Raw genomic sequence first — 14,137 nt, forward strand, 5'->3', positions numbered from 1 at the left:
CTGTATGTTTAGGGAGGGCAGTAGAACTGGAGCCTAGCACAAAGACACCAGAAGGGTGGGATAAGATACCAGTCCATTAGAAGGCAGTACGTACACATATTCACACATTCATTCCAAGCAAGGAACAATGTGTAGGCAATGTGCCCAGTGCTACATATTTGGGAGGTTGCAGGTAACTAGAAAATCTGGAAAGGAAACCCAGGCAAACACAACTAAAAGATGTGAAACTCTGATACACAGACAATAACCCAAGCTCGGGATCAAACTGGGGTAGCTGGACTTGCGAGGAGACAATGCTACCCTTTCTTTTATTTATATCTTACAATATATAAGAGGACATTAAAAGCAAATGAAGGAAACAAATACAGTATATAAGCGTATATATAAACCAAGTGAAATGAACCACATGGTTCATACAGATGGTTTACAGCAAATTTGTAATACAAGTCACTAACATACTTCATTTAGGTATGATGTCATATGTGGTTCTTAATCAGTCTTGGGTACATTAATAGCGTAGTTGTGTCTGTGAATGAAAAATTAATATGTTCCTGAAAACAACTATGTTATTATGTTTATTTTATGTTATTTATTTCACAATTTTTTTGTTGAATACCCTTGTCTTAGGTCAGGGATCATTTTAATCAGTACAGAATTCTTTTAGTCAACATTCTTAAATAAGTAATTATAAGAATTGTTTGAGACCTGACACTATTAAATCAAGTTTATTGTCATACTGTCCTTAATGTTGAGAAAATCTGCAATGGCATTAAGTAGATATTAAGTAGAAAAGCAAAACGTAGCAAATTAAATGTTTACAGAAAATGTAAATAGACATCCATTGAATCTTTATATAAAGTGTAGAGGTGTATCTATATCTTCATTTCCCAGGTGTTTTTCAAGGAACTCTTGTACTTTCTGATCGAAGAGGTTGATGTGGAAGTCTCTGGCGTCTTCTTTTTGTTTATCCACATTAGAGCATATATCCATCAGACCCCAGCTGATGACTCCAACCTGTTTATAATTCATCAGGATTGTTAATTAACTAATTTCACTGTGCAATGTGCTTCTGAAACAACTATATTGTAGCATATTGGTTGGGTTCAATGATTAATATTTTATTAATTATTATTTATTCTGAGCCAGTTGTTAAATTCAAAGAGGAGAGATTTAATGCTGACCTGGATCAAACGATTACTTTCCAGAAAAATAGGTCCACCAGAGTCACCTGTTGGAAAAGCAATCCATGAAAAGACATGTGAATTCTTTTCAGAACAATTAAATTATATTCTTATAAGAAGAAAATCACTGTAATTCAATTTTAGGGGAACACACACAAACACACACTTGAGTTGTGTGCTGACAAACATCATGACATAATTACCTTTGCATGTAATTTCATCTATAGAATTTTTTGTAACTCCACCAGTGCAGAGGAAGTTCTCTGTAATCATCAGCTTTGCAGTTTCTTCAGCGATATTTAAAACCTTCTGAGCCTGTAAAAGACAGTCACCTTTCTAAAAAAATAAAAAAATAAAAAAAAATAAAAAAATGAGGAACCAGAACCTGGCATTAGTAACATTGCACCATAACATGTAAAAGGCATTAGTAACAAATTTTAAAACAGGAATTAGCTTCTAGCTTTTAATACAGTTGAGGCCATAATGTGCACACCCTAGACTGAAACTATTCAAACTCAACTCATTTCATGTGACTATGTGGTAGCCTAGTGGTGGTGTTGGACTACTGATCAGAAGGTCATTATTTTGAATCCCAGGTCCACCAAGCTAACACTGCTGTGCCCCTGAGCAAGGCCCGTAAATCTCAATTGCTCAGTTGTATAAAACTGAAATAAAATGTAAGTCACTCTGGATAACTGTGTCTGCTAAATGCTGTAAATGTACTATACATTTTCAGTGTTATGTAAAATGTAGTTTCATGATATCAGATGATCAGTGGGTAAAATATTTGCATGTACTTTGTTGTGTTTGCAGGTATTGGCATTTATTTGCTTGAAACTGCATCAAATCTTTGAAGTAAATTAACCCAAGCTTCAGATGATACTTGGTGGATTCATTCATCCCGATAGAACAAGTTCAGGTTTGTGGGCCTCCTCAGGCAGTTCAGTCCTTTTTCAGGTCAGACCCCAAATTTTCTAAGAGATTCAGTTCAGATCTTTGGAAGGCCACACTACACTTCCAATTTGTTGTCATTAAGCCATTTTGTTACAAATTTAGAGAAATGCTGTTGATCACCTGCAAACTTCACTATGACTTTCTTATACCAGTCAAGGTATTGTGACTTCTTCTTTGCCCAACAGACTCTTAAAACCAATGGTGGTCCAAACTTTCAGTTGTTCTGGGGTTGCTGTCTCTCTGCAGTGCTACATTTTTTATAGTTGCATACAATTACTTGTAGAAATGATAGTGGTAACTTCAGTTGTTTGGAAATTGAGTTTTCCCATGGTGTCAAGAGCAAAAAGTCACTGGCTGTAATGGACCTGGCACTTATATATATAGGGAACAAGTCCTTAAATACACCAACAGGTGCACTTTCAATTAACTCCTAAATGTGACAGCAACCTAATCCGAAACTTCCAAAAGCCCTTTTTCAAAACATTTTCTGTTTTCCAGTCTGAAGACTGTTAACATCTTGTATGTCTACAGCTGACCCACTGGAATTCTGATATAGTAAATAAAAACAATTTTAAATACTTATTTCTTATGTAAATAAAGTAAATGCAATAAATTGAATTGTCATGTGTGAAGTAATTAAAATGTGAGAAACATATGAGAATTGTTCAATAAATAAAACATTATTTATAGAAAAAAATTTGTAATGTTATTTTAAACAAGAGAGCTAAGATAATCAGACATATATAAATTAAAATAAACAAAAATTTATATAAAATCTACAGGCCCAAATTATTCACCAATCTCAAATCTTTAAATTTAGAGTCTTTAAAACATTACATAAGTTCTTTGTGAATTTCAGATGTAAAATCTTACACATTTACCTCTTTCTTGATTAAGACATGCTGTTTTGGATTTTTTGGAGGTTTGGTCACAAGATCATGTTTTATGAAATTTGCCTTCACTAAGTCACTGTTAAACAGCATTTCTCCTGTAAGAGAACAAAAAAAAAATAATTTGCCAATGGCTTAAATGGTCCATACATTTATTTATTTTCATAATACATTGGAATACATAACTGGTTTATTTTAGGCTTTTCTGCCTGACTTTAAATTTATGGAATACAGAATGTATGTGTCTGTACCTGATAGTGTTAAGTGTAGTGTTGCATTGAAAGATTGTGTTTTTTACTCACTTTGTTTTACACAAGGCATTGTGTCAGACAGTTGTAAAGCCCTGTTTGTCTCCACAGTGCAGGGAATACAAATAGTTCTAGGATACACAGAGAACAAGGAGGTATGAGAACTGTCTCTTATTCTCAAGAGTCACATTTGGTTATTAGAGTAATAATGGAATAACTTTTCCAATAAATTCCTCACCTGATGTCAGGACTGATTTTGACAGATTGTTTTAATTGAATGAGAGCCACATCATATTCATAAGACTCATTTATTTGCTGTTTTTTCTTCCCTGTGATATTATACCCAGGGTGAAGATGGACTTTCTCCACCGGTACTCCAAGTGATTTTGCTTTTCAGAAAAAGAAAACAGAATATTGATACATTTTTACACACACACACACACACACACAAACACACACAACTACATGTCTTCCTGACCTGGAATATGATACTCTTTTTCACCTTGTCACAACTACAATTTAAAAAAAATAATTTAGAAATTTCTGGCATTAGATTTCACTCGAATTGTAAAAACCTGAGAAAACTATATTTAAATATTCCATTCGGTCTGTGGTGCAGAAACATCTCAGCCATTTTATATTTATGTTTTCAAAATGTGATTTCTTAGAATTCAGGTACAGTTTTCCTCGACTAACACACACACACGTGCCACAGTTGCATATGATACCTTTAGAATTATGTGCCAATAGATTAATCTTTTTAACATCATCATCAAACTTGAAGCAATGGGCAGCAGTTAGAATAAACCTGGGAGTGACCAACGATCCTACACAGTTTGTTCCTACATTATTTTCATGCTGTAAAGAACACGAAAAAAAGAATTATTTTACAATACAGTTTTCAGCTACAATATCATCTAGATGCAGTGATTTAAAAGACTGAAGGTATTTATGCTCATTATAACAAAATCATCAATAATTTGCTTCAGCAAAACAGAACATATCAGTTGCAGATTTTATACATTTTGAAAGAGGAAATGTGGCACATGGGAATTGGCATGTGAATGATTTGGGGAGAAAATAAGGACAGAAATAAAAATAAATCTTACCGTTACAGTTATTGATATCATCCAGGGGTATGAGGGGCGTTTTTCAGTGTAGTCTTTGTAGAGTCCACACAGAGGCATACTGGTGCTCTCATCTATGGAGGAAACACATATAGTAAACACACACACACACACACACATACACACACACAATATTCTACAATGTAAACAGAATACAATGACTTTAGAACAAATTCATAGAAGAAAGAACTCAAACATAATATGTTAAAAAGGAGTGAATACCTATCATTTCATCTAATGTCTCTTCAACTTTTTGAAGGTCCTGAAGCATGAAAAAGTATTTTTCATTGTTATATCTTTTTGTCACCCATTCGTCAATTTTCTCTTTCTCAACATCGGATCCAACTCCAAATGCATAAAGATCTGTAACAGCAGTGTTCATGTATTAATCTATGCATATAGAATTTCAATTCAGAATTATATTTTTAGAAATGTTGCTTAATGACATTTAACCTTAAAAAACATTTAGCTGCCTCTTTAGCTGAACAATAAGGTAATAAAAGAAAAAATCTACCTTGCACCATAATTAAATAATATCAGAACTGGATATAACAGCAAAGATCAGCGACGACAGATTTGCTTCTGTTTGTCACTTGCACATATCTTCACTTGTAATGTATATAATGTATGTATAAATGATGCTTAAGTAATATTTATCTTTTACACACCAAGATAAATCTCCCGATCTTCCTTTCCATCTTGTACTGTTTGTCTGATTTCATCAACAACAGGTTTGGGGTCTCCTCCCATATTGGCAATACCTAAAGACACAGTAAAATATGGAGCACTGTTAATAATAATAATAATAATAATAATAATAATAATAATAATAATAATAATAATAATAACAACAATAATAACAATAATAAGTATTGTTATTATTGTTATTATTATTATTATTATTATTGTTGTTGTTGTTATTTAATAACTAATTAATTAATTTATTATTATTATTATTATTATTATTATTATTATTATTATTATTATTATCGTTATTATTACTAATAATAACGATAATAATAATAATAATAATAATAATAATAATAATAATAATAATAATAATAATAATAAAGAAATTTTATTTAAACTGTTATACTGAGTTATAATGGAATTTTCTTACAAAGATGGAATTAATACCATCAGTGAACATGATCACAACGTGCTGCGTCACGGGAAAGTCTTTCTTGTTGTTCTCCTTCTCGAAACTGATACTGTTTCTTATGGATTCATAAGCTTTGCGAATGTTGGTTCCTGTTTTCTTTCTGTCTTCAGTCAATTTGCAACAAAAAACATGTTATTTCCAGGTTAATAAAGAACACATTTTTTTGCAGTTTATTAAAAATCACTTAGCTAATTAACAAATTACTTACATACTTGCAAATAAGGATTTTATATTACAGTTAATTAAAAAGAATTAATAAAATTGCATAAATGACTAACACTTGTGTTTATTTAGCCATAGCCATCTTTACATGTCAAATAATATTTTATCTGCCTGTTTAGAGATGAGACATTTGTGTTTTCCTTTATTTGGATGATCCTGATTATAGTAGCAATAATTTTATAAATAAATAAATAAATAAATAGATAAATAAATAAATAGATAAATAAATAAATAAAAAGAAAGAAAGAAAGAAAGAAAGAAAGAAAGAAAGAAAGAAAGAAAGAAAGAACGAAAGAAAGAAAGAAAGAAAGAAATAAAGAAAGAACGAACGAAAGAAAGAAAGAACAAAAGAAAGAACAAAAGAAAGAACAAAAGAAAGAACAAAAGAAAGAATGAAAGAAAGTTGTATAAGTAAATAATTAATTAATTATTAGAAAACTGGATCATCCCAATGAAGTGAAACACAAATGTTTCAGTTAAACACTTATAGATGTTTACATAGAGGACGCATTAGTCTGAGAAGTAATGAGTTTAAATTAATTTAAACTATCCACATTTAGTTTAAATTTTGGCTCAGAAAAAACTCCAATTTTCAAACTTTAGATGACACTGATACTGAGCAATGCTTTTCCAGGTCAAAACTTACCTTCTTCAAAGTTATAATTGTCTAGCGATTTGAAAATGTCCAATAACTTTGAGTTTTTCCTCTTGAAATCAGTCATGTTAACAATATGTTTTATGTCTGTGGAAAAAATGAGGATGTCATAATTTGGACGGACCTCATAATAGCTTATCTGTTGAAAAAAAAGATGAAATGAAACAGAGTCAATACTGAAAACTCAGTCAGACCTGGAATGGTGTCATAAGGAATGAGTGACAGCCGTACAGTATACAATTTAAATATGACAAGATTACAAGGTGCTTTGAAACATAAAATCACAAGCACAATGTGGAATGTTTGAAAACAACAAGATTAGGATTTTACAGCTTGTGGACATTTCCTTACCATTTATCATCCAGTGATTTGCAGAAACATTGGTACTGTACAGTAAAACTACTGAATTACTACCGCACCACTGATTTCTTTTCATTACATATCAAAACTATTTAAAGTTATTTTACCCCACACAGAATTTCATGAACTGTATGTCAATTGATAAAATCTAAAATTTGACGTACCTTATTTATGAGTTTCTTAATGACTTCCTTTGCTTTATTAAAATCCGCTTCATCTATGCTGTCAGATGCATCTAGGGCAATGTAGATGTCGAGCTTTCCATTCTGATCCAAATTTATTTTCTTTCCAGTTTGCTCTGAAATGATAAAAACGAACTGCTATTTATTTCTCAGTGTAAAACAAAGTAATTTACAGTCACTCACTACAATGGAAACCAAATGGTGGAGTCTTTGTCGAACCCTACTGTACCTGATTCCTCATGCATGGTTATAGTAGTCTTTAGAGAACTGCTAAAAGCCTCTGCTACTTCTTCAGGCGTGTCGTACGTGAAATCGGCTAAAATGAGAAAAGAGGACTACTTTGAAATACTACCAAGTTGACATCAATGAAATGAAACGCGTTTGGTGTTTCTATTGTGTAGAACTTGGGAGTGCATTCAGGTGTCTGTGGTACCACGAGGATGCTCACCATAGCACTCCGGCTCTTTCCCAGACCAATAGCCACCGTCCAGACACACACGCACTTTGGAACCTATTAGTTTTAGATCCTTTTGACAGTTGTAGGTAACTTTGTCATCGATGTCAAAAATGTGACCTTCTCTGTTGGTCATTCCAGGAGGAATGCCTGGGTCTGGGCAGTGATTATCTGTGGGTTGGGTGTATATTTTTATAAGATCCTTCCGGCATTCTCATAATGGCTCCATTAGAACTGTATTAACTTAGAGTTAATTTATTCATTATCTTATTAATTTATTAATAGTGGTGAAGTGCATTACTTACTGTTATGACTACATATTGGTGTGCCACCACTCCACTTCCCATTGGGTTGACACACTCGAGTGGCAGATCCTCGAAATGTGAAATCTGAATAACACTTATAGGTGGTTGTGTCATTCACGACATAAGACCTTTTAAAAGGCTGCACATCACCATTCTCCAGAACATTTGGATTAGGACATGTGACCTCTGAAAAAGTCGAGGAATTACTGAAATAATGCAGCTGTGTGTAAAAAGCAGTTGGGTGAAGGTGGGCAGTTACAGAATAGATTATTACTTACTCTTGCACTCTGCAAGTTTTTTGGTGGGTTTGGGATTCCACTGGCCTCTAAAACATACGCGCTTTTTTACAGATGGATAAAACCCTTCTTCGCAGATGTATCTCAGTATAATCTCATGATTATTTACTTTGGAGAGGGTGTAAATACCCCCAGTGATATTCAGATTATTGTCAGGGCATGGAGATATAGATGGAGCACCTAAAGAGAAACAGACGACTGGGTATAATACGTAACAAAGAAGAAAAAAAAGAAACAACAACAACAGTGCATTGATTTGTTTTTTATATTTAAAATTATCGCTTCAAAGCATGTTTTATTTGACATAAGAACAAAGTAATTGTTGAAAAGTAAGCAGAACATTTTAGGTTTTTGTTTTATTCTTTTTAGGGCATTTAGGGCACGTTGAACCTTAATAAAAAGAAATTGACTCTTTTTCCACACCTCCATTAATTGTTATCTAGTTTACATATCATCAACAATAAAAATCTAGATGAATATCTATTCTATTTCAAGTAAATATTTCAATGCTGGATAATAAAATTTCCAGAAGTTATTTCCGACATAGTTTGTGATATATATAATAAATGTATTTGCCCTTAAAGAGGCGAATAAGTATAAACATAAACAGGCAGATTGTAAAGAACAAGTCAATAGTCTTACCGTTTAAAAACGGGCAGTGGTTTAAAATCACCAAAAAGAATGAACTCCAAAAAAGAACAGTTTGCATGTTGTCTTTTCAACCTTGAGGATTGCAAATGAAATGAAAATTGAGGAACTAGCAGCTAGAGGCATATTTATAAAGGGGGGCCGAAAGGGCCACTTAGAGGGCAGAACTAATACATATGGTCACTGTTTAACCTCAAGTCAAATAAGAAGGATCATTGGCCAACATATAAAGTGTTTTTTTTTTCAGGTCATGATAAGCAAAAATGAGCAAGCAAAATGATACGTGAAAATAAAAATGTACGAATAAATCAATCAAAATATCTGTGTACATCTTATTGGAAAGAAGTATAACTGAAGTGCAACAGAGCAAATAAAACGTCACTGCAAATAAAATCCTTCACAAATTTTGTATTTAATGTAGGAATCACAAAAAGATAGCAATGAGTGCAAAGGTCACTTGTGTCCTCTGAACTCACAGAGTAAAAATAAAAACTTTAAAATATTTAAATTAAGTTTAAATAACATTTACATTAAAAAAAGAGGGCAATTCCAGACCTTCCTTTTTTTTAAAAAGCCTTCTAAAAGTCTGTGGATTATCACCAAACATCAGGGTGGAATATACTTGAGAAACGTAGTTACTATTTTTTTGGTGTATTTACATAAATATTGTTGAAATTGAATATGTGTACACTTATTTAATCACATTAATCCATTAGATAACACAAAAATGTGTTTCTCTTGCCTACATGACAGGCCTAATTTGAGCAATCATGTCTCGGTAGCTTCTACTAAGTGAGATAAGCATCAATTCCAGGATCTATAAAATAAATTGTCTAGGTGGCAAATAAATTCTACTAAATGTTAATGGTAACTATTGGTTATTTAGAGGATATTTTAGCTCAGACTAATTCTTTTGCAAATTACAGAGTATCATTCATGCATGTGACCAGCAAACCTAGCTTGGATGATGTTTTCAACCAAAAAACATTGCTGCTTTAAAATGAAAATTTTCAAATCTTTTATTTGTTTTGGAAAAGAATGCTACTTTTCCCATGAAAACCTGATATCAACTAATTTTCATCCGAATCAGAATCATCCATTGGCAAAGGTGTTGTATATTCTGATGATAGTAGGAATGAAGGATCTTCTGACGCAGTCTTTCCTTCAGCAAAGTTAGTAGCCATTCATCAGTTAGATGCAACAATTTGGCTCAATATGTTTTTGCTGGATAGCTTCAATTTATAGCATAATTTCCCAGTATGCTTTCTATACTTGTTAAACATAGAACAAGTTGAACATCAGTAAAATGAACATCAGTACATTTGAACATCAGTAAAATGAAACATTGTTCTTCCAGGATCCTGGTGCTACACAATGACACAGAGATATAGTACTGTGCAAAAGTGTGTAAAGTAAAAACGTTTTAAAAAATAAATATGTTAGTAGTTGAGTTTTCTCAATTTACTAAATGGAAAGTAAATGAACAGAAGAGAAATCCAAATAAGATCAGTATTTGACGTGACCAGCCTTTGCCTGCAACACAGCATCACATACATCCAGACTGATCCAAACATCTTGAACAACTAACCACAGATCTTCTGTGGATGAAGGTTGCTTCAAATCCTTCTGTGTCTTCACGTAATCCCAGCCTCAATGATGTTGAGATCAAGGCTCTGTGGGGGACAATCCATCACTTCCAGGACTCCTTGTTAATTCTCTATGCTGAAGATACTTAATGACATTGGCTGTATGTCTGGGGTTATTTTTATGCTGCAGAATAAATATGGGGCCAATCAGATGCCTCCCTGCATAATGGTACTGCATGATAGGTATGTATCTGCCTGTATTTCTCAGCATTAAGGACACATTAATCCTGACTAAATCTAAATTAGCCCCAAACTTTCAAGGATCCTCCACCATGATTTAATATTGCCCGTAGACTTATTATTGTATCACTGTCCAGCCCTTTGGTGAAAAACCTACCTCATGCTACAGCAATGTTTTTCCAATTTAATCTAGAGCATGTGCTGCCATTTCTCTGCACCCCAGTTCCTATAGTTTAGTGTATAGTCGAGTCGCTTAGCCTCGTTTCTGCATCGGAGGTATGGTTTTGGGCTACAATTCTTCCATTGAGACCACCTCTGGCCAGACGTCTCGTGAGAGTAGATGAGTATACATGGGTCCTTCCTGGTTTCAGGCGGTTTTTTGCTGATGGCACTGCTGGACAAGTAAGTATGGACTGCTGGGAATAAGCATGTGTCTTTCATCTGCTGCATTACGTTTACAGTCCTCCACATTGCCTGTTTCTTTGTGCTTCTTCAAAATAAAACTCTTATCTGTTCCTCACCCAGATGTATGCACCTAATGACTGTGTTTTAACCTACATATACATTATTAATCATTAGCACCTGCTTGTTATAATTGATTAATTATACACCTAACTCTGAATATACAAAATCCCTGACTTTGTGCAATTGTACAAACGTGCAAGTGTAAGAACTGATGCTGGTTTGAAGGCTAATCACACAAAATATTAATGATTTAGATTTTTATTCTGTTTGTTCACTTTGTATTTTGTAAATTGATCAAAATAAACTATTAAAATCTAGATTTTTGAGCATTCTTATTGCATTACTACAGCATTTTTTCATACCTGCCTAAAACATTTGCACAATATTGTACAATAATATTTGCACACTATTGTTTAAAAAATTAATGACCCTTCACCTTGTGTCTGATGGGCTGAGGGACTTTATATAGATTATAAATAAATACATGACAGCACCATTTACATTTACAGCATTTAGCAGAAGCCCTTATCCAGAGCAACTTCCATTTTATCTCATTTTTATACAACTGAGCAATTGAGGGGTAAAGGCCTTGCTCAGGGGCCCAGCAGTGGCAGCTTGGTGGACGTAGGAATCAAACTCACAACCTTACAATTGGTTGCCCAACACATTAACCACTAGGCTACCACATCCCACAGCATCAGTTAGCTTTTCCTTTGAAATAAACATTGAATTAACACTTTGATGAATTTACTGTTTAAAGGTTAAATGTAGAATAAAAAATTATGATGTAGAATTGACTTATTTTTCTGTGTCCTCATTTTAACTAGAAATGTTACTACAGTGCATGGGTGTGGGTTATGAGAATTACAGGAAACTTTTGCTGAAGCATGCTGACACAGCGGGCAATCTAAGACACTTGCGAAAAATAAACACAGAAAAAAAGCACACAACCTCATTCTACTTCCCATAATCCACACCACACGATCCTGTGCCAATTGTTGATAAAGGGTCGTAGAAAGTTTACTTTGCAAACTGAGGTACAAAGTCCAGAAAACATTGAGGTTAACGGTAATTCCCATCATTGCAAGAATACACAACAACAAAATAAGTTGCAAAGAATGAAACTCACAAGGCTACAAAGTGCATTTGAATAGTTTAAAAGTAAAGGTGGTGTTATCTATAGCAGCTCTTGATGAGCAAGATCATACATAATCATAATGACCAAGTCTTGTTTATTAATTTAAGGAATTTAGGGAAGACAGATTTTAAGAAAAATTCTAATTTTTATATTATTATATTAATATTATATAATTCTATTATATACTACTTTCTATTATATATTCTATTATATATTACTATATTATATATATTATATTACTATTATATTAATTCTTTATACTTCTCCTTATGTTTATCTTTTGTTTTATGTTTATGTTCTGTAAAGCTGCTTTGTGACAATGTCCATTGTAAAAAGCGCTATACAAATAAACTTGAATTGAATTGAATTGAATTGAATTAATTTAAGAATGAAATATCATGCTTTCTGTGTAATTCTGGAGTGTAACATTCAACCACAAGCGAATTATGGAGGTCTTTACAATTTTTCTGTTGTCAAGAAGTAGACTAGGTATTATAAAAGTGAAGGTAGGCTGTTATAAAGTAGACTTGAAAATACTTGAAATGAATGCAAAATAGAAACATATTTCAGATCAGGAACGTCTGTAGACTGCCCAAGAAATCAGCCGTTTCTGAAATACTCAAATGTCAAAGTTATTGACATCACATTTTCCCCTATACTGATGTTTAATGTCAACATTAATTGAAGCTCTTGGCTCACTGCTCAGATTGGATAACTGCACGAATAATCAGGTGTACAGGTGTTCCTAATAAAGTGGCTGGTGTGTGTATGTCTCACACATACATACATGCGTGTGTATACATGCTTTTCAGTTTGATTACATGGTTCATCACTTCATCTGTAAAACGCTAAATAGGTATTTATGTACTAAAGTTAACTTAAATATAATTTTAGTGCTAATTATCTTTTGCTTTTTTACATTTGGTTGTCAACCCAAAGTCTAGAAGATGACCCTAGGACCTGGACTAAAAAAATAGCATGTGATGTTGTGAAATAATGTCTTACTTCAACCCCTGGAGTGAGGAGAACTGAGAACAAGGAAGATTTCACATGCTACTGTCATAAGTTCACAAAGCCATTAAAAGTTCCAAGAGTTCAATTTATTTGTCTTACAAATTTAAAAGTTTTTTTTGTTTCAAAATCGAAAGACTTTGCTTCATATGCAAGTGTAAGATTTGTAAGAATGAGTAGATAATTGCTCAGGACATGAGCAGAAATTGCAGTTTATGTAGTCTCACATTTCACTATTAATATTTCAAATCCTACAAGTAAAATTTGTTTTTATTTTGCTTATTTGTCAATTTAATAATAATAATAATAACAATAATAAGCATAATGATATGATTATTAAGGGGGACACGGTGGCTTAGTGGTAGCCTCACACCTCCAGGGTCGGGGTTCGATTCCCGCCTCCACCTTGTGTGTGTGGAGTTTGCATGTTCTCCCCGTGCCTCGGGGGGTTTCCTCCGGGTACTCCGGTTTCCTCCCCCGGTCCAAAGACATGCATGGTAGGTTGATTGGCATCTCTGGAAAATTGTCCGTAGTGTGTGATTGCGTGAGTGAATGAGAGAGTGTGTGTGCCCTGCGATGGGTTGGCACTCTGTCCAGGGTGTATCCTGCCTTGATGCCCGATGACGCCTGAGATAGGCACAGGCTCCCCGTGACCCGAGGTAGTTCGGATAAACGGTAGAAGATGAATGAATGATATGATTATTGTTATTATTATTATTATTATTATTAACTTGTTGTTGTTGTTAAAAACAATACTACTACTACTACTACTACTACTACTAATAATAATAATAATAATAATATGATGATGATGATGATGATGATGATGATAATGATGATTTTATTTATTTATTATTATTTATGTATGCATTTATTTATTTATTTATTATTATTATTATTAACTTGTTGTTAATAACAATAACAATACTACTACTACTACTACTACTACTAATAATAATAATAATAATAATAATAATAATAATAATAATAATAATAATAATGAGAAGAAGAAC

At 33.1% G+C, this 14,137-nt stretch overlaps 1 protein-coding gene across 1 annotated transcript; it reads right to left on the minus strand.

Moving 5' to 3' along the window:
- Window positions 1-254: 254 nt before the first annotated feature.
- Window positions 255-8,836, minus strand: LOC132859841 (complement factor B-like). The gene is made up of 18 exons (XM_060890805.1): window positions 8,679-8,836; window positions 8,019-8,216; window positions 7,741-7,926; window positions 7,430-7,606; window positions 7,211-7,297; window positions 6,964-7,097; window positions 6,431-6,578; window positions 5,538-5,666; window positions 5,069-5,161; window positions 4,623-4,763; window positions 4,383-4,474; window positions 4,002-4,131; window positions 3,512-3,662; window positions 3,328-3,404; window positions 3,017-3,123; window positions 1,385-1,517; window positions 1,182-1,228; window positions 255-1,014 (listed from the first exon to the last, which is right to left on the minus strand). The coding sequence occupies exons 1-18, from the start codon at window positions 8,743-8,745 to the stop codon at window positions 850-852; spliced, it is 2,262 nt and encodes a 753-aa protein (XP_060746788.1). The 5' UTR covers window positions 8,746-8,836; the 3' UTR covers window positions 255-849.
- Window positions 8,837-14,137: the final 5,301 nt, after the last annotated feature.

The sequence above is a fragment of the Tachysurus vachellii genome, chromosome 17 (assembly GCF_030014155.1).
Source record: "Tachysurus vachellii isolate PV-2020 chromosome 17, HZAU_Pvac_v1, whole genome shotgun sequence".
Lineage (NCBI taxonomy): Eukaryota > Metazoa > Chordata > Actinopteri > Siluriformes > Bagridae > Tachysurus > Tachysurus vachellii.

Bases quoted from the DNA above. Each gene is read 5' to 3' on its own strand.
- LOC132859841 (XM_060890805.1), bottom strand. From the start codon at position 8,745: ATGCAAACTGTTCTTTTTTGGAGTTCATTCTTTTTGGTGATTTTAAAC. The intron at 7,927-8,018 runs GTAAGTAATAAT...CGACTTTTTCAG, and splicing joins AAAACTTGCAGAGTGCAAGA to AGGTCACATGTCCTAATCCA. The intron at 7,098-7,210 runs GTACAGTAGGGT...TTATCATTTCAG, and splicing joins AACCATGCATGAGGAATCAG to AGCAAACTGGAAAGAAAATA.